At 38.3% G+C, this 27,115-nt stretch overlaps 1 protein-coding gene across 1 annotated transcript in view; it reads right to left on the bottom strand.

The window, feature by feature from the left end:
• The window catches only part of LOC140952572 (dynein axonemal heavy chain 8-like), a 94,974-nt gene extending 83,725 nt beyond the window's left edge, over positions 1–11,249 (bottom strand). Inside the window, exons 1-8 of the mRNA XM_073402002.1 lie at positions 10,484–11,249; positions 7,868–8,038; positions 6,552–6,756; positions 5,424–5,823; positions 3,380–3,724; positions 1,719–2,005; positions 1,383–1,435; positions 79–199 (exon numbers count right to left, since the gene is read on the bottom strand). Coding sequence (XP_073258103.1) covers positions 79–199; positions 1,383–1,435; positions 1,719–2,005; positions 3,380–3,724; positions 5,424–5,823; positions 6,552–6,756; positions 7,868–8,038; positions 10,484–11,157 — 2,256 coding nt within the window. The 5' untranslated portion in view covers positions 11,158–11,249. The remainder of the gene's footprint in view (positions 1–78; positions 200–1,382; positions 1,436–1,718; positions 2,006–3,379; positions 3,725–5,423; positions 5,824–6,551; positions 6,757–7,867; positions 8,039–10,483) is intronic.
• Positions 11,250–27,115: the final 15,866 nt, after the last annotated feature.

Genomic DNA, 27,115 nt, shown 5'->3' with positions numbered 1-27,115 from the left:
GGTTGAACTGAAGCAAGATGTACAGCCTGTATGCACTGGTAAGTCTTTTATTTTCATGCTCATTACACAGCGACCTACCTTCTGACTTTCATAAATTTTCTGCACACTTTCCAGCTCTGTTTCAAACCAGCCAAACACTTCAAGGTACTTTTCTGACAATACTGTTCTGAGACCTGGTCTGTTTATCACACAGTTGAAGCTGCATAAAGACAATGTATATAGCACATCTGCTTAGATGCCTCTGATACTATAATGGGCTCTTCTCAAAAATTCATCAAATGGAGTACTCTATTTTTTTCACTTTAATAAAAAATCATAGCTTTTACATTTATGCCACATGTCCTTACCCAGCTGTAAAGAGGTGAAGCAACACTATTAAGTCCCTGAATTTACATTGTATTATTTGCAGGAAATATTTCACAGCTTACAAGTAGACTTTTTTCTACCAAAGTTCAAAACCCCTTATTGCATCCCGTACATCAATAGAGATCACGGTTGTGCTCTAACAGTGTCCAGCAGTGCTCTAGCAGTGTCCAATTAACTATGATAAAATTTTTAACCTGAAATTATGATTTAATGACAGAAGTTATAAGAATTGTAAAAAGCTAAAACTTTAAATCACAAATCCTGTTGCCAAATTCCTTAGTTCCAGCTAAGGCACGGAAATTGTCTGGTTAAGCGTTCCATTGTTTCCCAGCATAATTATCCTCAATTGTGAGGGGTAGGCTGTATGAGGTAAAATTAATGTAAATAGCTAAAAGAATTTAATTTAGACCATTGGTGCTATTCACCCTGGGCAAAGACAATACATTTACTCCCTGCAGATTGTAATTCCTTGTCCTAGCTTATTAAGATAAGAGGAAAATTTCACAAGGTAGGTATTTACTGTGTGAAGATCAGAAAGCTAAGGATTTTTTATTATTCTTTTGGTTTGTATATGTCTTCTACATGTATTTTCGGAATTTCCTATAAAAGTATAGCCAGAGATCACATTCACATTAGTAGTAGGGGATCTCGGACCCCTAGACCTTAATGACAGCCCTGCCTGAGGTTTACATGTATGTAATTGTGTTATAAAAATAACCAACCTGTTAAAAACAATACAGTGTAGGTGCATGTACAGTGTATACCACCTAGAACAATCACTGTGTCCTTAAAAAAAGCCCTTGCGAAAAGAGACACTACCGTGTCTGTTTTTCTATTTTTCTGTTCTTACCCTTGCTTACTTTTCTATACAACTTGCATGAAATCTCACAAAAAACACAACAATTAAAAACCGTCAGGTTTTGCTTTATTCAATTAAATATTTGATTCAATTGGTAATAAAAAAAATGACAGCATAAAACTCTCCAACATGACTTTATGTTATTTAATATGTCTACCTTGTAAGAATGTAAAGAGCTCTCCTGATGTTTAACTTCAGTGTAAAAACACCCTAAAAGAATAAAGTAAACAAGTAAATAAGGCAAAAAAGTATAAGGGAAGTCACTTCCCCTTTGATGACAGTACATTGACCATGTATATAAAGTTAACACAGCCAGGAAAAAATTGCTAAGCAGTTGATGTTATAATCATTAAGCAATAAACCCAGTGTCTATGAGGTAAATCAAGAAAGTAAAAAATACCTGCACAGGATGCAGGCATGTTATTTACCAGCCTTTCAAGAAACAAACTGACAAGGAACACAAGGCAAAAAAGTATTAAATTTCAAAGGCTACCTTGAAATAATTACAAACGTAGACCTCCATCCGCTGCACACCTGCCACAAATGCAGTGTACTGCTCCTCAAATTTTTCCTTGTCTTTGCCTTCCACATCAAGGAATGTGTCTGTTGTAATAGCACCCTCAAGTGGGGACCTGATGGAATGAATAGTGTCCTGAAGAATGGAGGAAATACTCTGTGGCTCCATACTTGTACTGTACACTTCCTTCACTTCTTCCTCTTCATCCAGGGTCTCCAAAATGCTTTTCAACCCACCATCTTGTCTGCTGCTGCCAACTGAACCTTAAAAATATGAAAGTAATTCTGCTTTAACGCGATCCATGTTTCGACCAAACTTTCTATGCAACTCAGGTGCAACTGTCCTAAGCCTGTATACAAAAAATTAATGCTCCCTCCTTGCACAGAACATCATTACATGTAATTTTGCTACCACTAATGTATACATGTAGATGTATATGCAGACTATGAAAACCATCGTAAAGAAGAATAGCTACTTTAACAAGTTATTCCTCAAAATGAATTTTATAATGTCGAAGGCTTATGCTTAAAATATCAGGAAATAAAGTTTACATGCATCTATTTTTTCTGGGGCTGGGGGATAATGTACTCTTCAAAAAATTCACAGCAAATACAAGAAACAATCACCTGAGCAGATGCTAATTTCAAGTACAGGTGTAAATGTATTGTCAAACTATCAAAAGTAGTTGTGAACACCAGAAATATTTCTCAAATGTTATGTGTTTTAAAAAACCATTCAGGCATGAGAAAACTTAAAACCACCAGCAACAACATAATTTAATTAGGTTGTGGTTCTGTGGCTGAATGTAGGTCGTGTGTCAGGTCTGATCTTTGCTGTAATTGGAAGTGCAACAATGAACATTCGAGAAATATGGCAAAAGCATTCACAGTTTTGTTAGTTTGACAGTAACATTAATTTTCACAAGTAAGACTAAAATAGCAAGAACACGCTTGAATTAGTGTTAAGTCTCGTTTGCTTGGAGATTTGATAAGAAATGAGGAGGTGATTACTTCTACGTGAAACAGGATTTCCTGGCTAAAAGTTTTTCAATTCTTGCTTTATTGGCAGTCGAGTTTTCCTCAGGATATTATTTAATTTACTTTTTGTATTGTATTTGACAATGTCTGAATTGATTGAGTACACGAATATAAATTCACGAAAATCAAGGGCCTTGGTTCTGGAGAAATAACATCATTGCCATAGAGCAAAAACATGATAAACACAGCACATCATTCCAATCATTCCTGAAAACAAACCACGCTCATCACAAGACTCATTAGAATACGATGACAGCTTACAACACCCAACCAATTAGCCTCACCATCAAAGTTTTGCTCTTTTAGATTCTTCTTCTTTTTTTTTTTTTTTTTTCAACCACTGAGGTACAGTATTCCTTTTTTCCAAAGTAATCAGTTCTTTCAAGCAACAGAATTCATGGACCGACCTTTTCTGGAAAAGCTTTCTTCCCAAAACGTGCATGGCGCCAGTCACACTGCAATTTTTATCCCCAGTTTTCACAGTCTCTTCAAGGAATGATTGGGACCATAACCCCTTTTGGCACGCACACATGGGGAAAAAAAAAGAGAAATGCCTGCATTTTTAGAGTCTTGCTGCTAAAGCAAGTGGACTAGTAATACCTTCTGCAGGATAACTGTGTTCTGAGCCACCACTACTGATGGAGCTTGCTCCAGGCCTGATACCACTAATATCACCAGCTGCCACTTTCAAAAGTGAGTCACCAATATTCTGGTCATCCTCAGATAGTGGGCCACTGACCACCACATCCCTTGGCACACGTGGCAAGTTCTTCACATCATTAGAGAGTTTAGAAAACTGTGAAAGAGTGTGAATGATGTCTATCATACTGCGGATGTGGTTACAGAAGTTATCCAGGTGTGCTATGATGGACTCCTCATCAGTGAATGCAATGCCACTGCTGCCATGACTTGTGATGCTGTCGTGATCACCTTTCATTCTATTACCTTATGTAAAACAGTAACTCAGTTAAATAAGTCAGGTATGGTTAAAGACTATGTGATTCCTGTTACTTGGCCCTGACAAAAATTAAATTCACCTGAGAAACTCTATTCTTTTATGAATGTAGAGGAGTGCACTCTCCCATCTAGGGGTATAGAATGGTACATTTGAGACTTTGCAAGACAGTGAGACCCCTGATTCAAACCATGAGACCAAGACTTGAAAAAATGAAGACTCCAAGATGAAAAATCACCCAAAAATGAGACTTTGAGACCAATCACAAAAAAATCCTTCCAAGGTTTCAAGTTCAGGACAAAATTTTCTGAAACCCAATTTTTTTTCAAGAAAAATTATTTTCATCAGATGAGCATGTACTAATCTTTTATAGATATGTATAGCAGTTGTAAAATTTAAGAGTGTCCTTGATGTTGAAGAAGGGTCAAATAATAATTATTAATGTATAAAGCGAACAAATGAACCTCAAAAAAAAAAAAAATTTGCAAATTGCAACTTCTGCGAACTGCAGCTATAATTAAATGCAAAATGCAATAATTTCTTAATACTACATTTACCAAGCAGGTAACAGAGACTAGATGAAAATTAGTAGAATGGAATATTTTACACAGCAAACTCTAAGATGGACACCTTGAGGTGTCCCGCTATGAAGAGTTGAAGTATCATGACACCAGTAATTTTAAGACCGAACCTACTCACAATGAATACACGTCTATTATTTTAACTTGTACAAAACAACCAAAACTGGCACATTGTAACAGGAAAGTGGAATTATTTTCTCACTGCGCTATCAAACGTTCATGGCAAGCAAATGTTCACAGCTTCGTGGTCTAAAAACTCTACAAACTGGAGCATGACTACAAAATATCAAACACTTTGCAATCTAATGTCATGTAGAGCATCTACATTTTCATTTTGAGGTATTTTTTACTGCATAACAATTTTCTGCTTACGGTTTCAAGAGTGTCTGTTGTCTGTCTTAGAGAGATGTCCATCTCAAAGAGAGTATAGTTTCAATAAAATGAGTGAAAAACAGCAGGGATCATAAAACATCAGGTGCCAATCTTAGAGAAGCGTCCATCTTAAAGTATAGAGGTGTCCGTTAAGAGAAAGTTGACTGTAAGTACTTCTGAGTTTATGAGATGTAATCTTTTAGAAGTGCAACAAACTCACACAGCACTTCCCACTGTTTGTTCTAAGGCTTGCTTTTCAGAATTATGAGATTCTTTGTACCCAATTTTTTCTGCCTTTCAACACAATTTTTTTGTATGTCCGTCATCCTACAGTATATTCCAACCAGCTTTCAGCAAAGAGCTTTTTTGTTTATAGTCTTGAATTTGTAAAATTAATAATCAACAATTTTCACCAAGCAATATTTCATCAAGAGAGTTTAAGTCATAGGCAACAAAAAAGTTCATGCAACCCGATTCTCGACTCGCAACTGATTCTCAATGCCTCATTCTCAATGATCGACTCTCACAGGAATCAAGAATTGAGTCAAGAATCAAGTCTTACAATAGGTTGTCTTTTCACTTTTGAACAATGCTGTAGTACATGACGGCTGGATATGTCTCCGTCTTACAGAGAATTCACCAAAAAGCAGGTGAGACAACAGGCAAACAACACTTAGGCACAACACAGAAATAATGAGTTCCAATCAATAGAAATCAACAGTGAGCATCAACTTACTTTGTGAGAATGACAGCCTCAAGGGGCTACCAGCAGCACTAGGTGACATCAGATTTGAGGTGCTGTTAGTAACATTGGAACGTTTAGAAGGCTGCAGAACACTTGGAGTCATTGACAAGTTATGGGAGCCACCTAATCCATCCTTCAAACTTCTAAGCATATCCCTGTACTGCTTCTGTAAAGACAAACAGACATTAAGGCGTCCAAGGAAGCCATCATCACTGCTGAACAAGACGTCCTTATTTCCTTTTCTCTTTCCTTTTTGTTTAGTTTGATGTCCAGTTTGGCTGAAGGATGAGTCCATTTCTTCCTGGACCTTGCTCCAGAGTTTGTCTTCCTCCTGTACTGTTGTGCTTGATTTGATGTAGTTCCTTGCAGCCAGTACCAGTTGATTGGTGATCTACAATTTGGGAGAAGGACATTAACTTGGGGCTCAAAGGAGGATCATTTAAGTCAAGCCAGGGCAAGCATACCCACCAAGATAATTCCATTAAAGAATTTATTACTTGAAAGTTGAATCTGTTGGTAGGTGTAGTAGATTTCATATTCATCTCTGCATTCCTGCACACATAATGAGCAGTGAATTCACACACAAGATAGTTATGAAATAAAATTTCTACCAGCTCATCATTTTTTTCAATTTTTGTCCATTCAATATTTCCGAATATGACCGAATACAGAGAAGTTATCGAAAAAAAATTCACAGTTCATTGTGCATGCAGGAATGCAGATTTGAATTTGATACTCAGGGAGCAAAGTAAGTCAGTTTTACAGCCTGCCATTTGGGCAAGCTGTAACTAGCATGTACTAGCCCACCAGTCATTTCAACTAGCCCCAAAACCCTTTGATTAGCAGGATTGATTACAATTTTCGAAGTCTGTAATTTGAATTTCCCCAAAAAACAACACTTGCCCATCGGGCAAGTTAAGAACAAAAATCACTAGCCCAATAGCAAAATCCACTAGCCCCAGGCTATCAGACACGACTTTTTTTGTACACTGATACTACAGCTGTACAGTGTAGTTGCTTCAACAACTAAGATTAAACTTTCTAATGATAAATTTATTAATGAAATCTTGAGGGGTATGCTTAACCTGGCTTGACTGTAAAATGTCCATTACTGCCTACCTTAGAAAACAGCAGTCCCAGGTAACCACTTCTAGCATAGTACCGTGAGATAGCGTCCATCTGTCGCACACTTGCCATCAGCCCCGGCAATGTGTTACTACAAATGTTTACAAGGGAATTTCCTACATGTAACTGATCAAAGTATTTGTGCAGTGACTCCAAGTACTTGACTTTATCTTTAGTCTCATTGAAAGCATCAGTGATACTATAAAGAAGCACAAAAATATGATCACAATGTGTTAGACATACAGTGTACAGTACCAGGGTTGTCAGTAAGATTTCAAGTTGCCGGGTAAATACAACAAGTAGGCAGGGAATCAAACAGCTAGGGATTTCTATTGGTTTTATTTTTCTTCTATTTTCCAATAAAAGTAGCAGGGGGCCACACTCATAGAAGCCAGGGGAAATTACCGGTCCCCATCTCTTAATGACAACCCCGCAGTACACAATTTATTTGTAGCATAAAATTATTGGGGCCAGACCTATTAAAGTAGGCTGCCTAATGAACAATAGGAAAGGAAATAAAAAGGAGAAGGGAGAATAAACATGGTATAAAACAAGGTTAAAAATATATTATTCACACTTCACATTTTTAAACCATGCTATATACCTTAAATTAAACTTGTCCATGTACATGTAACAAATTACAGCCATACAAGGCACAATAATATAATAATTATATGAGGTCTTCCAAGTGGTAGAAGGGACATGAGACATGACCCCAAAAAGTGGCAACAATCCTCTCAGAAAGCACCAACAATCAACAGAAAAGGAGGAGAGAAATGAAGGTGACAGTGACAGTCAATTTTTTAAGAAGTGAAAGCCACAACAGTTTACTTTTGCAATTATGGCTCTTTCAGCAGGGAAGTAAAAACTTTTTTCCGTTATTGCCAAACATTATCTATTATTTTTCTGGAGCAATAAAAATCTTTCCAGGCGCTGTGTACATCTGCCATAAATTAAATAATTCTTTCCAGGCACGATATTATCTGCCATAAATTCAAAATTTTGAGCATCACAAAAACTTAGGGGGGGGGGGGGGGGGGTAAGAATTAGGAAGAGAAGAATTCAAGAAAGAATTCAAGAGTCGACAGGACAAAGAGAGTATAGTTTTAAAATCTGAGCCTTTGCCTCAAGAAGTTCCAGACTGCAAGAAGTAAAAAAAAAACAAGAATGAGACTTCTACACTCATCTCAAATGGTTCAAAATTTTCCACAATTAACAATTATCTAAACATAGGCAACCTTTTCCCTAAGGTACAGTAAACACTGTTTGTAATTATCTCAATCAAACAAAAACTGTCAAATACACTGTACCTGCCATCAATAGCCTTCCATCTCTTCAATACTTTTGACTTGGCTGTTATAAGAATGGCAATCACACCCTTACAGTCCTTGCTTTTTAGCTGGTCTGTGACGCTAGTAAGAAGTTTCTGTCTGCGCTTCCACTTCTCTAGTTCAGTAAGAGGGCCAGCAAATGGGTCGAACCTGGGTCAGACAGAAGTGAGTCAGATACGAAAGTGAACATAATCTTCGCAGTAGAATAAACAACCTACAAGGCTGAAGAAGAACTCAAAAAAATTCAGACTTGATCAGGAATCCAATCCTGATATGACCAGATGCAACACTCTATCCATTGAGCTAATCAAGCCAACTGGGGAGCAAGCCATTGTTTTTTTTCTGGTCACTTATTTATGTCACGGGTCAATTTTTTTACCTACAGGTTGATTCTCAATTTCCTTTGTTTCCTAACTCTGATTATTCATGAATAGGGTTAACAAAAAAATTGAGAATCAATCTTCGACCAACAACAAAATTACATGCAACAGGTCTTTGTCAAGGTCACCCTGTCCAAGTTCACCGTCCAGTCTTGGAGTTCACCTCACAAGTTTAACTTACTGCATGGCCTTAAAGGAGCTGTGTCAAGAAATTCAGCCAAATTAGGAAATTACAAAATGCCCCATAAATTAAGAGAAACATAAAAATAACCGCTTATAACATTAAAGGAACGTTAAGATAACACAACAGATGCCACAGATGGGCAAAACTGAAGCAGACTGAAACAGATTTAGAACATATGAAAACTGAAAGTTCAAAACTGTTCAGCCTAACAGTTTTCCCTTTAGTTGATCTCTGCTGTTAGCAACTTCAAAAATAATGCTCAGGAGACATATTATTTTGTTTGTCTCAAATCTCTGATTTTGTCATTTCCATGTAATTTCTTTGCTTACGTTAAGTTACATAGCGATTGAGGGCGAGTAATTGGCAAAATTAAACAAAATGAACTGGACTGCCATAACACATCCCATTTAAAATTGACGTGCAAATGATCTATCATCTTGTTTTTTAAATACTTTATAAACTTGCGTTGCAAACTCGTCAAACTTGCAGGGCAAAATATATGCTGCTGGCGCACAATTTAAAAACTCACTATGGGAAAGGGATATATTATGCTTCTGGATGTAGAAATACTGACCTGACTGACTGGTCTTAAATAAAAATCTTATATGTTAATAATTCCCAGAAAGGTGTATCTTTCTGCCAAGGGAAGGTACATTTTTAATAAGGAGGGAGGGTTGGGGTATTTTTCATCTTTTTTTCTAAAAAAACTTTTGAGGCCCTCCCCTTTTTCTTACCTAGTAAACAAGTGACCCCCCTTCTCAAACAAAACAAAAACCGGTAACCCTCCCCCACTCCTATCCTTCCGTTGCATATGCACCAGTTCACCACCATCTGCCGCTCCACAACCCTTCCCTGACTAGGGCAAGCTTCCTGATTTCCATTATCTACCACTAACAGCAATATCTATCTATGGTCATAAACCTGATGATTTTCATCCCCAAATTCAAATGAAAAGAATGTTCCATGAAAACAAATTGCGTAATTAAGTCCATGAGATGGCGAGACAATAGCTGAAATTTCTCGTAAGTATATTGTCCTGCACAAGTTTGTTAAGGACTATGTTGATCACCTTGCTCAAATTGAAATGCGTAAGGAAAAGCGAAGAGCTGAAAGTGAAAGGCAGCAAACCCAGTGGCTGGAACAAGATTACAATGACATTGAATGAGAGCAATAATTATTGTATAATTCTGACCAAATATCAACATTGAAAGATCATGAACTTTTTTGATTTGTATGGACCACAATGGAATGGTGTTTAAGGGGAAGAAACCAGAGAAAGTGGCATATATAAAGGCACATATCGCTAGTAGGATCTTATCTGGCATGGAGAACGAGACTCCACTTCATGAAGAAACTTTAACTTTGAGCTCAGAAAGTGATGTAGAGGAAAGGACTGTAGGCTCTGAAACATTGTTAACATCATTCAGTGAATTGAGCGATATAAGTGACAACCCTGTACTGCATACAGTGGTCACATCAATGTCAAAGTAGGGCCAAAAGAGAACACGGGTCATCCAAGACAGTTATGTGCCATGGCAGAACAAGAAGAAAAAAGAAAGACAGAAAGAGTGAATGAATCTAATGAATGAACTGCAATAATTAAAACTCCCATTTAAAAGGAAGCTTGAGTATTACAAGTTCCCATTCCACAGGAAGGACTGGTACAAAGCTTTAAAATTTGAAAAGAATGACATCAATGTTGTAACTGTACACATTTGCACAAACCACTGTGAAAAAAAAGGCTTGACCCCCCTTACTAACTTTTAAAGTAAGGCTGTAAACTTTTACTAACTTTTAAACTTTTACTAACTTTTAAAGTAAGGGTTGACCCTCCCTAAGGGTCCCGTTTTTTTGGATGAACCTTCCCGTCCCCCAATTAAAAATGTACCTTTCCTAAACAACTAGCACATGCATGCATAAAAACAAGTGGGCTGCATCAAATACTGCATTGCATTACGCTTATCTACAGTAGTGATACAAGAAAATAATCACTTGAATTATCCTCTACTGCTGACGTTTTTATAAGCTTACCTTTCTTCTAATCCGTCAGTCAAAATGTTTTCTATAGTGCCAATCCAGTCCAAAACTAAATTTTCATATTCCTGCAAAATGGAAGGATTAACTGCAGCAGCTCTGTTTTGTTTAAAGTCGGACGTAACTTGTGATTCTGGTTTCTTCAAAATTTGTTGAGGTGCGATCGTGGCGTTTGCATACTCGGTCAAGGTGTTTGTGTATTTGTCGATTTGGTTCAAAAAGTGCGACACTTCTTCCTCTGAAGAAGTACCCCAGTCCTTCTGTGCATGCAAAATGGGAGCGAATATTTCCGAAAGCAACGCACTGAAATGTACGAGTGGGTTCTCAATGATTTCGCCACAGAACACCTCTTTCTCCACGCACGTAGGATCGATTACACGCTCCAAATTAGAACGGATGAAGTACAAGCAAATGGCCTCCCCGTCCATGACTTCCTTAAGCTTTGCACACGAGCTAGCTACGCTCATCTTCCTTGGAATAAGGCTGTTTGGGTCAGCTTTAGGGCAGTAGAAAAAGAGCTTTGTATGTCCGTCAGGAGCCAAAAAGTCATTGATGAAGTCCAGGGTTGACTGTTCGGCCATAAAGTCCTCGAGCATCGTTGGGTTGTCATAGGGGCCAATATGAAATGTTTCTTGCAGCTTTGTTGCGAACCACCAGTGTCTCTCATCCATTTTCAGCTGTTTGAAGGTAATTCAGCTGTTAAACTACGAATATGTCAATGTTTTGGAACTTGCAGAACGAAATTTCCCTCCATTTTGTTGTCATTTGGTAGGCAAGCACTAGACAGCAAGGTCCCGGATGAAAGCTTGCCCCCGCTGGGGAGGTGAAATGTAACGGCGCGCTAAGAGAAGCGGAACGCGCGAGAGGCACGCGAGAGGAGACGCGAAAGCCCTTTCACATACCTTGTTTAGAACTGTGCACCCCTTTTAACTGCTGTAAATGCACTGTCTTTGAAATAGGACATCCAGGACTTCAACTAATGAAATCCCTTCCCTTTCATATGCCCGAGGCCTGTCTGCATAGGCCATCAGAGGAAGTCCCCCCTCCCCCCTCCGGGAGCCTGTTCCAGGCACTCAGATTGTGGAGTGTGGGCGAAAAAAAAACACACAGCGGAAAACGGGTTCTCTCGCTCTCGCCCCAGTCTCCCCTCGTTTTTTCCCTTGTTTTCCCCGTGTCCCCCGCCTACGATTTCACTCGCTCCCCAACATCTGAATGCCGCTGGAACAGGCTATTGACTGCACAAAGGTTTTACCTTATCTTATGCGTGCGTTTTAGTTCGCAGGCCTCCCACGTACGCAGTCGGGTATCGTCACGCGCTCCTCACCTCGGAAAGGAGCGCGTGACAAAGCAGTAAAGGTGATGTTACACGGGACGATTCGCAACGACCATTTTTCGTGCAACACACCGTTGCAATGCTGGAACAATGTTGCAACGCTTTGTTGAGCTAATAATCGTGCCGGGTTACATGTTAGCCTGAATTTCATCCAATTACTTCGAGTCGTTATTACTCGCTTGTTCAACTAAATCCACTCACTTCCGTCTCACCCACCTCAGTGTATTCCAGTCTTCACTCCTACTCATTCACTTCCGCTACGATCCGAACTCCTGTTCATAATGCACCAAAGTGTGGCACACGAAGTAATCGGATGAAATTCAGGCTCGATTATATGTTTGCTTTATCCAATCAAAGGCTCACGCCTCAGCCACAAGTTGCTCCAAGTTTTTTTAAAAAAAGTTCTTTAATGTCATTCTTTAAAGAGTCTTTAAATGTTGCCTGAACTGCCGGACTTTTCCAAAGTTGCTCAAAACTGTGCACGCCGAAGTAAAATCAAAATGACAGCCAATTTTGCCTTTGTTGCTGGTGAATTAGGCCCGATTCAGACGCCGAACTTTTCATGAGCCGAACCTAAGACATTGAAAGTATCATGAAATGTTCGGCGCCTGAAGCAATTAGGTACGCCTATTTCAATTCGGGACGGCTTAGCCGTTCTTCCCGCCTAGCCAGGCTGGGAATTCCGGCTGTGGAGCGACTTTGGAGCACCATGGTTAAGAAAATCTAGTTATCTATGCATCCTACAAAATTGGGTTTTGATAAAATCGTCCGTACGTACGTCCACCCCTTCATATAAGCGGGGGTGAAATTTTGCATTTCAAGCACCCCGAGCGTTTCGGCAGTAAACCGCTTGGCCACTCGGACTATAAGAGAGAAAAAAAAACAACAAAGCAGATCGAGGTCTTTCTTTCGACTAAATTTTAATGTCTACATTTACGTGGAACACAGAGAGCGAGAAATAGAAAACAACGGAGACCAATTTCGTTGGAAGAAAAGCATGAGGATTCCATGAGAATCTTATAGCGACGGTGAGAAAATGAGAAATGCTAGCGGCCACCAAGGTGAAAATGAGCGGCAGTGAAAATAAAGTGAACAGCAACACATACAACATTTCCTCCGTAAGACGTGTAACTGGAAAGTCAGTTCTGGAAGTTTCAAGTTCACTATTTCAATATTACAGTAAGGCTCTAGACCTGTACGACGTTGACGACATCAGAACCTCGAGACTGAACAATCTGTCCCAGGAGCAACATAGCGAGGACTCTCCCGTGCCCGCCGACGTGCTGCTTCTAGCAATTTGAACTTCTGTTTTGTTTCCTTTTGATTTTTCTTTTTATCTATCAGGAGTTTTAGTTATTAAATTTTTTTTAAAAAAAAAAACGAGTTTTTTTTTTGTTAACGAGGGATCCACTGTTATTTTTTTAGGCTGTAGTGGTCTCCCTGTCTAATAATTTTTATCAAGAGCCATAATAGGACTATTATGGCTCTTGTTTTTATGTATTCATGTATAAAGAATGTATTCTAGTAAGGGACTTGTCAGAAATTAGCAGGGGGGAGGGGGGTGGAAACAGAGGGAGGGTCACAACTTTTTGAGACTCAGAAAAGGGAGGGGTCATAAAAAATGGGCCGTTAAAAAGGGGGAGGGTCATGCAAATATATGCAAATATATGCCCATGTAGAGGTTCACCCACAGAAGAAAAATGAAGTTCTTTATCTCTTAAAAAAAAAAAGAAAAAAAAAAGAACAACGGAACATTATGGATATTAACTGTGAAGTAGTATTGCAAGAATTTAACAAACATCTACTTTTCACTTATAACAATGCTATAGAGTCTTATTGCAATTATGAATAATGTTGTTAATGTTACTAGAGTTTTGGCTATCCTTTTCATCACTGTCTTCAGCATCACCATCAATGCTGCTGTGAGCATCTTGATTTTTTTTTTGCTTTGCTTTTATTTTTTTTTGTTGTTGTTGTTTCCTTCCTCTGTTTTCTTGTTGGCTTGGAATACTACACCCTAAAGAGCCTAGACAATCTTTCTTTCAATTCTGTAAGGTGGGGAGGGTCATGATATTTTAGGCCAAGCTCAAGGGGAGGGTTAGCAAATTTCACTCCCATTGCAGGGATGGGTCACCTAATTTCCGGACCCAAATTTAAAATTCCCACCTCCCCTCCCCGCCTGCTAATTTCTGACAAGTCCCTAAAGCGAAGCTAAACAAATAAAGTTGTAGTCGTGCAAAACAACGGCAAAGAATCGAAATGTAGAAAAAAGGGTGCTGCATGTGTAAAGTTGATTTTTTCTTTTTGCTAATTAGACCTATTGCTGTTGTTTTTTACCGGTTCTCGTTGTCTTCACCGTTTTTCTTTAGCATTACACGATTTTATACTTTGTTTGAGTAAAGTATAAAAAGTAAAGAGAGCTTCGCTTTTAGCCTTGGCTAAATCTATATGTTAAAAATAATTCATCAGCTCCCAAATCAGTCAGTGCCATTTAATGCAAAAAGAACGCGGAGACGAAAACCCTTTAAAATCAAGATCACGCAATATTACACATACTTCAATGGTTTATTCAAGTGCATTATCATGTTCTGAAGGAAATGCCTCATTACGGACAACTCCTTTGGAAACAGTTAGGTATTCGGATTTGCACTCTTGAAGACTTTTCAACTCTTTGAAATACAGCCTCCTACCAGGGCCAAATCCGAGTGAGAGGAGGCGGCTTGGAACCGAGCGCGGGAGCTAATTTTTCCGACAAGCTTGACAGGTAACGTCACATCCGGAATCGCCAAGGACGACTGGGAATGAGGCTGTTTGTCATGCATTCATCTTTCTTGCAGCTCGAACAACATTTTCTACCTGCTGCCAGGTCTTCTGGATTTTTCACTTTCTGGCTTTTTCAGAGTTTTCAGGCTTAATGTGAATAGCCGGTCGTTTTTGTTCGAGGTATAGAATCTTCGATGTTTGTCGCCATTTGCAAAACGCTGACCTCAAATCAAGGGTAGTCTAACTGACTGGGTGGGGCGAGAGGCGCAAGATGCAAAATGCATGCTATCTTTAGAATTAAAGAACTGAAATTTTATTATAAGGATGCATAATAAACCGCCTAACTTTGTTCACATTTCCCTCCAAGTTTTATCAAAACGTATGTTCTCAGAATATATTTATTATCTACAAATAGAGAGTACTTGAGCAATGATTAGTGTCTTAAAGAGTTAGAGTATGAGTCACTAGTTGGCTCCAGTAAAACGCAAGAATACGGTAAGGAAGAAGTACAAGAAACCTACGAAGTTCCTACAACTATCTTACTGCAACGGCAACGCAAGAGCAGCGTGCTTATAATATGTGCAAGCCTATGCTTAAGGCCAGTTAAGTCTTCCGTTTTTGCTTATTTTGATTAGACTTCCTCACGACAGGGAATGCTAGCTAATCCAGAATTAATATAACGGTTTCCCATCGGAAAAATTTAACTTCGTCCGGTATGGTGGCAAGCACACTAAATTGGAAATTGGTAAGTATAATGAGCTGATTTAATTTTCGCCGGCGCCAGATATCACGTCGTTCTTTTTAAGTATAAAAAAACGTTTTCCTGTAGGTTGAATAGACGAATGATTAAAAAACATGCCCTACAGCAGGTTGTACCCAAGAGCCAAGCAACGCATTGGTATGATTGCGTGCACGTTTTTGGCAAAAACAAGTTTTTGACCAGTGGGACATACAAAACTGGTAAGAGAAAAAAAAAAAACAAAGTTGTTTTCAAAACAACTGAGTTAGAGGTTCTGACCTAAGCACGCAACAACTCTTCCAAACCTTTTGGAGTAGTCTTTGGATTCATTCGCTTATACCATATTCTCTCTTGGTCTTTGAACCAACTCGAAAAATTAAAGCGTTTTGTTACTATATAGCTACAATGATTAATTTAAATGAATAAAAGTTTTATTTCCAAGTATGGCTTATACGCCATGCGACACGTTTTTTGTACATGTTAACACGTGGTTAAATGAGGTCATTACAAGTTGACACAATCTCTTTTTTAAAAAAATTGTTTTGAATTCAAAGCTGAGCCTCTACAGTATGGCACGTAGCTGCACGTGTTTATTAAGTCTGGACACGGGTAGAAATTCTGTTAATCTCAATTATCGAGCCATGATGCCGATCTTCCCTTTTAATATCCAACGATTAGTTCTCTTTTTCTTTATAAGACCTCTATTTCTTACATATTCGGATGAGAAGTATATTTATATTAAAAGGTGACGCGAGCTGCTAATGGTCTGGGTGTGCATCTAGATTTCATCATCCGAAATACACAATATTACACGTATTACATCAATTAGATACTTTCTTTGAACATGTGGTTGTTTTGAAAAAGTCTGCCAAACGACAACATCCAACCACTAAGCGAAATCTTTTCTGTGTAAACACTGTATTTGAAGTCTCAATTAGCGCACTCAAAATCGTTGGATCATTTCCCACTGATTTGATTGTTTGAGTGAGATTGTTCCGTGATTACAGTTCAGCAGTAGTAAATTGGATAACACACGACACGCGGTGTTTCACAGTATTAAAAACTGTCTCACAAATGGATATAGGTTTGTGGGTGACCAAACAAAAAGACGAAAATATATGTATAAAACAAAGAAATTTATAAAAATAGCAACGGACAAATCAGTATTCCCAGTTAGTTTTTTAGACAGACTGAGTAAAAAAAAAGTTTCTTTGTATATTTTTTGTTTGTATTGATGCCAGATGGCAAGCAGAGAAAGGCATAGAAATAACTAAGATGGCTCAACTCGTACCAAGAATAGTACAAACGCACACTATCACAGGCAGGTACAAAAGTCGGACCGGATCAACTCGGACCGCCAGTCCGGGTCGGATCAACTCGGATCGACTCGGACCAACTCGGATCGAATAAAAAAATTAAAATGAAATAAAATTGGACTCGGATAAACTCGGATCATAAAAAGAAAACTAAAATCAGTCGGCATCACTTACCTTTCACCCGCCATTTTGTTTTTTTTTCTCACGAACTCGTGGTTGGGTAAATAAATTTTATTTTTATTTTTATTAATTTTAATGACACACTAGTGAGCATCACACATACACTTCCAGTGAACCTTTTCAACTTGGAAGGAGGAGAAACCATGCTCGCCCGGGACAACGAAAATTTTCGTACCCAGGGCGAGAATTGAACTCACGACCCTCCGAATACTACATGTTTATCGGACGTTCCAACCACTGCACCGGGAGGGTCGCGAGTTCGATTCTCGACTAGGGCTTGGAAATTTCCTTTGTCCTGGGCGAGCATGGTTTCTCCACCCAAGTTGAACATGTTCACTGGAAATGAATGTGCTGCTCACTAGTGTATCATTAAAATTAAGTTTCAGAAGCCCTGCAGAAAAAAGCAAACAGGAACAAACAAACCAGCACTCTTCGGTTACTGTCTCAATGCGATCAACAGACCAGGCTTTTGCTGCTTTTCCCATAAATAATTCAGTACACTAAAATAAGCAAATATATACACTCTAGGCGACTGAAACTATCATTTTCTTTGGAATGAATAAATGGTGGAGATTTTACCGTCCTCGAGGACATCCATATCTGTGTCCTTGAAACAGAACGCGCTTCGTGTAACGCAACCACCAGTTCGTAACATGATCCGAGAGGAACTGGCAGTAGTAAAAAAAAATGGCGGCTGAAAGCCACGGAGAAAAAAGGATTATCTGTCCTTTTTACCCTCCAAATGGGTGAAATTTTCAGTTTTGCTAATTTAATTATTTTATTTTTTGTTGATCCGAGTTGATCTGAGTCCAATTTTATTTATTTATTTTTTTTTTTGTTCGATCCGATCCGAGTTGGTCTGAGTCGATCCGAGTCGATCCGACCCGGACTGGCGGTCCGAGTTGATCCGGTCCGACTTTTGTACCTGCCTCACTATCACAGGTTTTTATCGAATAGTGTGCAGTAGAAACCAAGGCGTTCATGAGAACTGAACCTGGGCATCTACCGACTAAGAATATGGGAGTGGTCCCTTCCTTTTGTTAAAGGGGCTTTGTCTGTCATGGCTATCTTGTTAATTTTGTTTATAATGAGAATTAAGAGTCCTTGTTCTCTATGGAACTTGAGAAATTACTTGTGAATGACAAATGACAGCTTTGCGTGAAACAATTAAAGATGTCTTCCAAGCGTTATTTCAAACGTTACATGAGTCTTACAAACAACAAAAAAGAACTTTGAAAAACTGTTAGTCTAACAAGGTTTCAAAAACTTAAATTGTAATGCGCTTCAATTTTCTTCAAGTCTGTCTATCCATGCCCGTTTTTTATTTTCTTTGTTATTTATACCTTCTTTTATTGTTTTGAGCTGTTATTTCTGTTTCACTCAATTTGGTGAAAGGACCCATGGCCGTTTGACTGAATTTAGATAAATTTCGAGACAAAGCTCATTCAGTAACAACAACAACAACAATAAGCTTTATTTGCATGACCATAACAAAGTATTACAGTATTGCAAAAGCTACTTGAAATTACTTATTTATTCCTTGTAAATTAAATATTTAAAATAATTTGAAACTTATCAATCATTGTTTATTTCTAACCATCAGTAGGATTAATTATTCCGGAGATAAGTTTGTCTCTCAATTCAAAGCAAGTTGATATAAATGAAATTAATTGGATGTTAATAAAATAGAGGCCTTCCAAGGGGTAAAAGCGACATGCGACACGGCCCTGAAAACTGGCGACATGGGAATTTTTAAAAAGCGAGAAGTGACATGCCTACGCTGCTAAAATGCGACAGCGACATACTAAACAGTGAAAAACGACGGTGACATTGGAAAGTCGGTGCATTTTATCAATAAAAGTGACTCAGAATACAGGAAATTGCATTTCTGAGGGTTCAGATTTTCCAAATTTTCCCGCGGGAGCCAACCCTTAAAGAAGAAGAAGAAGCGTTCATCCTTCGCCGCTCACGAAATTTTGCCAACTGACCACCATGAAAATCCTGTTATAGCCCTGTTGCGAAACAGTTTCTCGCAAAACAAAAATGACTGGTACAGTTACGTACACTTCAAAAAACGACAGCGACATTTGCAGCTGTAGATTAGGCGACAACGGTCTCCTAAAGCAAGCGACATTGCGACACAGCTACCCCCCTTGGAAGGCCTCAAAATAGTCAGGAGAATTCATCAGATGTGATAATAAGGACTCATGTGATTGTAGTCGCAGAAACGGTATTTTAGAATCTAGTTTAGAGAAGAACATATCTCTTATGGAAGAAAAACTTGGACAATCTAATAAAAAGTGAGTTTCATCTTCAATTCTGTTACAATTGCAGAGATTACATAACCTTTCGTCACGTGGTAGATTGTCGTATCTACCTGTCTCAATCCTAAGTTTGTGACTGCTTATTCTCAGTTTCACTAATGTTTTCCTAGAAGGGTTCTTTCTTGTTAAATCTAGGTAGAGAGAAGGGCTATAATTCGTTTTGATTTTATAATAAAAGTTAAGTTTTTGTGAATGTTGAAGGGTATGATTCCAGTAAGTGATATATTTCTTTTGCATAAGATCCACATATTGCTTAATTTTACATTTATTCAGTAAATTACAATTAAAGCCTGGGAAATCATAGTAGTCAGTCATCTTCTTAAGACTGGAGTAAAAACTATTTTGACCACTATGATAAAGGTCAACAGATATTTTTAAAGATTGTTTAACTATAGAATTTTCATCTTTTTCTTGGAGATAGTTTAAGTAATTAAGTATCTTGTTATTTATATCAATGATCAGAGGGAATCTGCCAAGTTCAGATCTGCATGCAACATTGGATGACTTGTTATGGACTTCTAAATATCGTTTACAGAAGTGCAAATGAGTTTTTTCGATTCCGGAGTTATCCCATGACTTAAAATCTGATTTCACAAAGGCACCCCAAACTTCACTGTTGTAAGTTAAAATCGGTGAGACCATTGTGTCAAAAATTTTATTTGCAAGGGAAGGTTTCAGTTTACTAAAATCAGTGTGGCGTCTTAGACTAAATAGAGCATGAAGGGCTCTTTGCCGAAGATGTTCAAGTGAGAGTGTAAAATTTCCGGGAGACGAGATGCGAGTCCCTAAGTAAGTATAGTCTTTTACAATGTCTATCATTTCATTTCCTACGTGAAAAACATAATCACATTTTTTTGCGCCTTTTTGGAAAACCATTATTTTGGTTTTCTTGGGGTTGATTTTAAGCATCCAGGAGTTGCAATATGAAGACAATTTGTTTAGGCAATTTTGTAATCCTAGTTTCGATCGTGATAATATAATAAGGTCGTCAGCATAAAAAAGAGAATTGAGTTTGGTGCCATTTGGTAGCACAAACGGATCAGATAAAATATTGTTGAATGAAAAAGCTAGATCATTAACGTATAGGTTGAAGAGAAGAGGGCTTAAAATGCAGCCTTGACGCACACCTCTAGTGTATTGAAAAGGTTGTGTTTGGTTATTTCCAATCCTAATAGAACAGGTAGAGTTTGAGTATAAACTTTTTATGACTTTATAGAAGTTTCCTCGGACATTTATTTGTAACAGCTTGTATAAGAGTCCATCGTGCCACACCGAATCAAATGCTTTTCTAAAGTCCACAAAACATGCGTATACTTTCGTTTTGTGACAGTTCACGTATTTGTCAATTAATGTTCGTAGTGTAAGAACATGGTCAGCGGTTCGATTATTTGCTAAGAAACCTATTTGAGATTTATGAAGTATGTCACGCGACTGAATGTGCTTGAGAAGTCTATGATTGAGAATTGAGCAAAATAGTTTCCCAAGACAACTAGAAATACAAATTCCTCGATAATTTGAGGGATCACTTTTAGTCCCACTTTTAAAAATTGGTGTTATAAGGCCACCGCACCATGTTTGAGGCATAGTGCCTGACGTCAGAACAGCGTTAAATAACTTCAAGTAAATAGGCATTAGTTCATTTAAGCTGAATTTGATCAAGAGCTGACAGAGAATGAGCTCTCTTGGTAAGATCTATTATCAAGTATAATAAAATCACAGTCTGGTGCAAAAATCAAATCAAAATTTGACCATAATACTTTTGTATTTCCCTTTTCCAGATTAAGAACTTGAAAAAGTTTTAAGGTCACTAGTCTCTTCAAAATAAGCCGGTTTTTATCAAATTTCGAGTGTGTAAAAGTAGAAGAGAAATAGGGAACCAAAAGTGGGGTAGGATTATTTCTCGTTCGTCAAGACACGGAACTCTCGGCTACTTGGGAGGCTACTTTGGCGGGAAAATGAAGACGCCGGGGCGCAAACTGACCAACTTTTCCCGCCTTTTCTGCTGTTTTCAAAGGCTAGAGACGCGTACCAGTGTAGACGTCTGTTCGGTTGAAACTTCCAAAATAATTATTCTTTTAATGTCAACGAAAAGCATAAGATATGAAATCGTTCACACGACGCCAAGGTAGGATGTCAGTTTATTCTTTCAATTCAGTGGTTGAAGGTCAAAGGTAAGCCTCTAAGCTTTTTTTCAAGAACGCTTGAACGCTGTGAGAGGCTGCAGTCAGCTAAAAATACAAAAAGCTATGTGATCACCACGTGAGACCTTTTTGTTTCCTTATTTTTCGAAGATATCATTTCTCTGCAAGGATTCTTAAATTTGAAACTGCCTTTGTAAGAATTTTGACAGCAACCGAAGGGGCAAGACAAGCATAGAGCACTCTATAGGTTACAATACTGTAAAGTTTTCTCGCAATAGTTATGTTGTTGCAGTTTTAGATATGCAGTATTGAATTTGGTCCCCATTCTAGGCTTAATTTTTAAAATAGTGAGTGGCCCTGAACCTTTATGCTTTATAAATCTGAGGTAAAAGCACGGTCTTCTAATTTCATTATTAGAGTTTAAAGAATGACTATGTTTCGACGTTTGCTAAAAGTCAAAGAAAAACATGCATAAACTGAAAATGTTCGAATTTTACGTCCGGACACTGGGCAACAGACTGTATAGCCAATCATAAAAGCACATCGCGAGGTTACATCTTCAAAGGTCAGGCAAAGAAAGAAATTCGCCCCTGCGTTGTCGGCACCTATAAGGGACATCGAAAAGACAGCTAGAACTTATTATTGGAACAAACCCACTGACAGTGCTCCTTTCACTAGTTTTCTTGACTGTTTCTTTTCAATTTCTAGAAAGCATTTTTTGGGTTAATTTTAGTATGGTATTCAATGGATGACAAACAAGTGGAGACGATTGTTGTAAGAAACGTTGACCGCCGTCATGTTTATAGATTCCCTACATTTGGAAACTCGTAATAGGCAATTTAACATAAATTAACCGGTTGGGTGATTTAAGAATTTCTTGCTGACAAAGGGACAAGCCCAATTACGGTCATGCTCTCGGTGTAGAATAAAAAGGAAGGAAACTAGATCTGTGTACAGTAGTAGATATCAAACTGATAAGTCTTTTAACCCGGCCTAAGTTGCGGAAATATCCTGCGCAAATTAGATGGGTACTTTATCTCTGTTCAAGAACTTAGGTGGCCATATGGGAAAATGGATATATGAGGTCATTCCAATTCCATCCGAAAGTATTCTGCCAGCTGGGGAAGCATTCAACAGTTTTTCGACTATCGGCCTTACCTTCCAAGACTTGTCAGTAAACTGAACTTTTATTCAATTTTTAATATTTTTATGTGGTGGGGGAGAAATTCAGAGCAGGGGACTTGATGAGATGGGGTGCTTTAAATTACGTAACTGAATAAACTTCACGAGGAATACTTTTCTCCAATCTATAAGATAGAGACTTTCTTTGTGTCATCCTTGCTATTCAAGAAAGAAGGAGGGCTTGATCCTTTTAATTTCTAGATGGGGTGGGCGCTTCGTTTTGGGGAGCTACCGGCGGCTACGGAAACGCAGCAAATAAAGTAATAAGATTCTTGGCTATTTAATTATTGCGCAATCGAGTTATTGTTTTTGCAAGTAAGATTTCGTGTTTACGTCCCATTGTATTGAAAGTTAAATGTTTCAAATTCTAGAAATGAAATCACTGGAATTTGAATAATGGTAAAGGATGAATGTTGTTTTTGCTTCTCTTGCCCGTATTTATCGTTTATGCAGACTTATATAGAGTTGTGCAAACAGGTGGAAAAAGACAGGGAATTAAGTGGCGAGTAGAAATAAGAAAGCCTGAAACTGCTTCCAGACTTCAACAAGAAAAAATTTTGTGCCTCGGACAACAACGACGAAAATTTGACTCTTTATTGACGTAAAACTCAAGTATTTTTTCCGGCCAATCGATTGTGTTTTAGTCGTAAACGATCGTCAAAAACGTTTAACCAGAACATCAGGCGGCGCTCGTTTGACTGACTCGGTATAGTTTCCGTAGACGCAAGTGACTCAGCCATTTGTTGCAAACAGATTAATAGCTATCGTTTTCCCAGATAATACTTTAGACTATCAGTAATAGGTCCTGTACGTTTCCTAGGTTTGGCACTTCACTGTTACTTTGCAGAACAATTCCCGGTTTTACAAAAGCATGTCGGAATACCTAAAACTTTCATGCATGTGTTAAAACTACGATCTAGTCATTAAAGAACATATCATTATTTCTTGCCTCTATCGACAGATTACTGACACCAGGTATGCTGATTATCTATGCTGTTCTCATCTATTATAAAATATTCTCAAAAAGCGTAACTAGTCAACATGTACTTTATGAGCAAGTCAAAGGGCAGTGCCGGTAGCATGTGTACCGCCCCCCCCCCCCCCCCCTCTCCCTTCAAACAAAATCAGGGAGAGAGACTTGTCTCACTCCCCAGTTGTGTTTGAGGGATTGGGTTGTATAAAGACTACACAGAGGCTCGCTGTTTAATTTTCGGCCAATCACGTCTGCTCATAAAACGGAAGGTACACGAGAACATACCTGTTACAGAAGCTTGTGAAAATCTGGAATAGACGCTCCGAAAGAAACAGCGTTACGATAACATTATTTTGCTGCTGCTTGCTTATGACTAAACTACAATCTTCAATAAAAGTCAGTTGTATCTGAACTTCAACTGTCCGGAACGGAATTTTTCTCTAATAAAGTCCTTTCTATACTTGGTTGCGAAGATAAATTTACGGAGTTTAAATTTCTTGATCCGAATAAATGAGTTCATCCGGGCAGGTAAGTATGCCGCAGGGGGTGTACTCCCTTATATAGGCCCCGTATGATTTTTGCCCCGTTTTGTTCTACGGGTATAGACTTTGTCCATTTTTGTCTGGAATCGGGTACGGTTTTCGAGGGAACTAAAGGAGTATATGAGCGTATTTATCGTTTCAGTTCGAAATGAATAGGATTTTAAGCAATGTTTTTGTTTGAGCTATGACTAGTGAAAAAAAGATGACTTAATTTCTCCCATTACCAGGTTTGAAAACGGGTATGGATTTGAGACGCCGGGTGAGAAAACGGATGTAGAAAATAACATTTTTTAGTCTGAAATAGGGTCGAGATTTGGAGAATCGGGCGGCGCACCCCACCAAAACTTCCCGGGAATACCCCTCGGGTGACTACGGTAGGAGAAGGCTCAGTCAGCGAAGTTTACTGAAGAATACTAAACTTAAAGGGTTTCCTGAACGTTTCTGGCAGTGGATGCGTAGTTAAATCAGCTTTATCCTTAAAGTTTCTCTTGAAATGTGATTTTGAAAACAGCAGTATAGGACATGAAAAAGGTATCATGCTGCCTAAATGGGCACATTTGAACACCTCACTCTAATGACAGTTTAACTCAGCTCACAATATAAAGTGACATTTAGGGATGTCTTGTTTCTAGGTTTTTATTTGACTTTGTATTGTCAGGGTCTGTTTATTTAAGGATAACTTTAGGTTATAAAAATAGGTTAAACATCCTTTCACAGAAGTTCTTTGCAACACACGAAAATATTTGCTAGAAATTACAGTTTTACGCAATTTGAAAGAGTCTAGGCAGAAAAGGAAAACGAGGAGCTTAGTGACTTCATTCGGTTGTCCTCGGTTGAATCGTTCTAGGTAACAGATTCCGGCGTTCCATATCTTGAATAAAGATTTAAAATCTGAGTCATAATAACTTCTTAATTAAAAAAGAAAGATCTAGAATTAAGTAAATACACGTCGAGGAAAAATGAAACTGCAGAAAATAAACGTGTCCAGTAAAATCAAAGCTGTGGTTTGAGGGTATGTGTTTAAGCCGATTTTTTAGCAATAAAGTCCAGTTCAAATGCACACAAGGAGTTGTGATACTAATTAGCGAACCAATCGGCAACAATCAAAGCAGAATTGAGAACGTTGTATACAGAACACCATAAGATGGATTGGTTTTGACAAGGAGAAAATGCTATAAACAGGGATAAGTCTTCAGAGTAGGAACCGACGTTCCAAACATTCATAACTTAATTGACAAGAGAAATGATTCCCCAAAAATAAATAAGAATTGAAATACAGTAAACTAACTCGTGTGCTTAGGGTATTTGCTTAATAAACCTTATACACATTGAAGCCAGCCATAGATCGATCTAGCCGTGTAAATGGAAATACAGTTACAGGTCACCCGCTCTATAAACATAGCTTGCACGAAACGATAATAATACACACCTCCAGCCCTGCATTGGCGGTAGATTTAAGCCGCCCGTAGTAATCGATTGTTAAGAAGAACAAAGAAGGAAACTGCTAAAGTAAATTGACTTTGTCTCGGCCGCTGCTGCTTTTGAGCTTCATGCCCGAGACACAAAAGACAAATTGCCGTATATCTAGCTGCTCGATTCATACTTATTCTGACCTGAGCCTGAGGCGTATGCTGTAACATATGCCCGTTCTAATGCAACAGTATGATACTGTTGCAGTAAAAAAGGGCATTCATTCTAGAGGGAAAGTGTTTTTTCGGATATTACTTCGAAATTATCTGACCAAAGTGAGCGCCGCGCCGGTATTTAGAAGCTAATTGGATTTTTCATTAGTGATGCAATTTACAAAAGTGAACGACATGTCAACGAGTAAGGCTCTTAAATAGAAGAATCTTAAGAATCTAGTGAAAAAGCAATAATATTGATAACAATCAAGACATTATATCATTCTTCTCTGAACATGATTGACACTTACTTCAGCTCTTTGTTTCGATTTCGAGGTATTTTATCTATGCCTGTTCCATTACCGTGCATCGTTACTGTTTCCGGGTTATGACTAAGAGATAGCTCACAAAGAATTGTCGCTATTGCTTTATTCATAATAAAACTGGAACGCTATCCATACCTAAAAACTGTAAGATATAGGCGATAACTGTTATCTCTTGCCGCAAGTCAATGATTCAAATCATATCTTGTGTGTTAAGAAAACTCCCAAAAAGGGCTTAACTCTCCCACTTCTTCCTATGTCGAGCTCCTCCTTTCAGAATCGTGTTTTTTGTAACATTTTTCTCTACGGCCAGGGGGGTAGTAATGTATTATTACACTCGACATAATTTAGCCAGTATACCCAAAATTCCCCCAAAATGTCCTTCAATATATCCGCGACCCTAAAGAAAACAGAGTATACCGTTTGTTTTCATGTAAAGATACCGTTTACTCAATTTAAAATCCCAGCGATATACCGCATACCCAAAAACTCTGGTCGACCCTGAGAGAGGTTTCAGCCTTGCATGCAGAAATGCGCGCTTTGAGAAAGCTGAATGAAATTGTAATCAGTATGAAAGCTTCTGGTGACATAAATCCTACATGTCCTCTTCAGCCGTACACGCCCAAAACCTGTTAACATAGAAAAGTAGAGCTCTCAATGAAAGGCCATCGTGTAAGGTCACTTTCAAGAGTTTAATAAGATAAAAGAGCTCAGCTAATCATGGCGAACTGTCCGTCGAAATTGATATCAAGGATTTATTTGGTCGGCAAAACTGCGGCGACTGGAGGCAAAGCTGTAAAGAAAAAAGGAAAGAAAGAAAGGTGGAAACTGAAGCAGAAAAAAAGAGAAAAGAAAGAGAGATCTTAGGTAGGAATGCGCGTGTTCGTGAGGATTCGAAAACTATTTATAAAAATAGTCAAGGTTTCACTTACTGATGAGTATTTTTTTTATAACGAAACTTGTCTAAATTTGGGCCTCTGAATGACCCTCTTGCTCTCCACTGAGATTCCGCTTGCGTCGCTGACGAAAGAGTTATTAGAGGACACTCCCTCGTATTACGAGAAGAAACAAAAGAGAGAAAATTGATCACTGCGCTGTTTTTGCTAATGTCTTTTGTTATCTACAAAAAAGCAAGTAGTTTTGTCTTATCCAGCCAAAAAGGTCACCTTTGACTATTAAACCTCTTGCAGT

Source organism: Porites lutea, chromosome 1 (assembly GCF_958299795.1).
Source record: "Porites lutea chromosome 1, jaPorLute2.1, whole genome shotgun sequence".
NCBI classification, from domain to species: domain Eukaryota; kingdom Metazoa; phylum Cnidaria; class Anthozoa; order Scleractinia; family Poritidae; genus Porites; species Porites lutea.
This window is presented reverse-complemented; position numbering and strand designations above follow the sequence as displayed.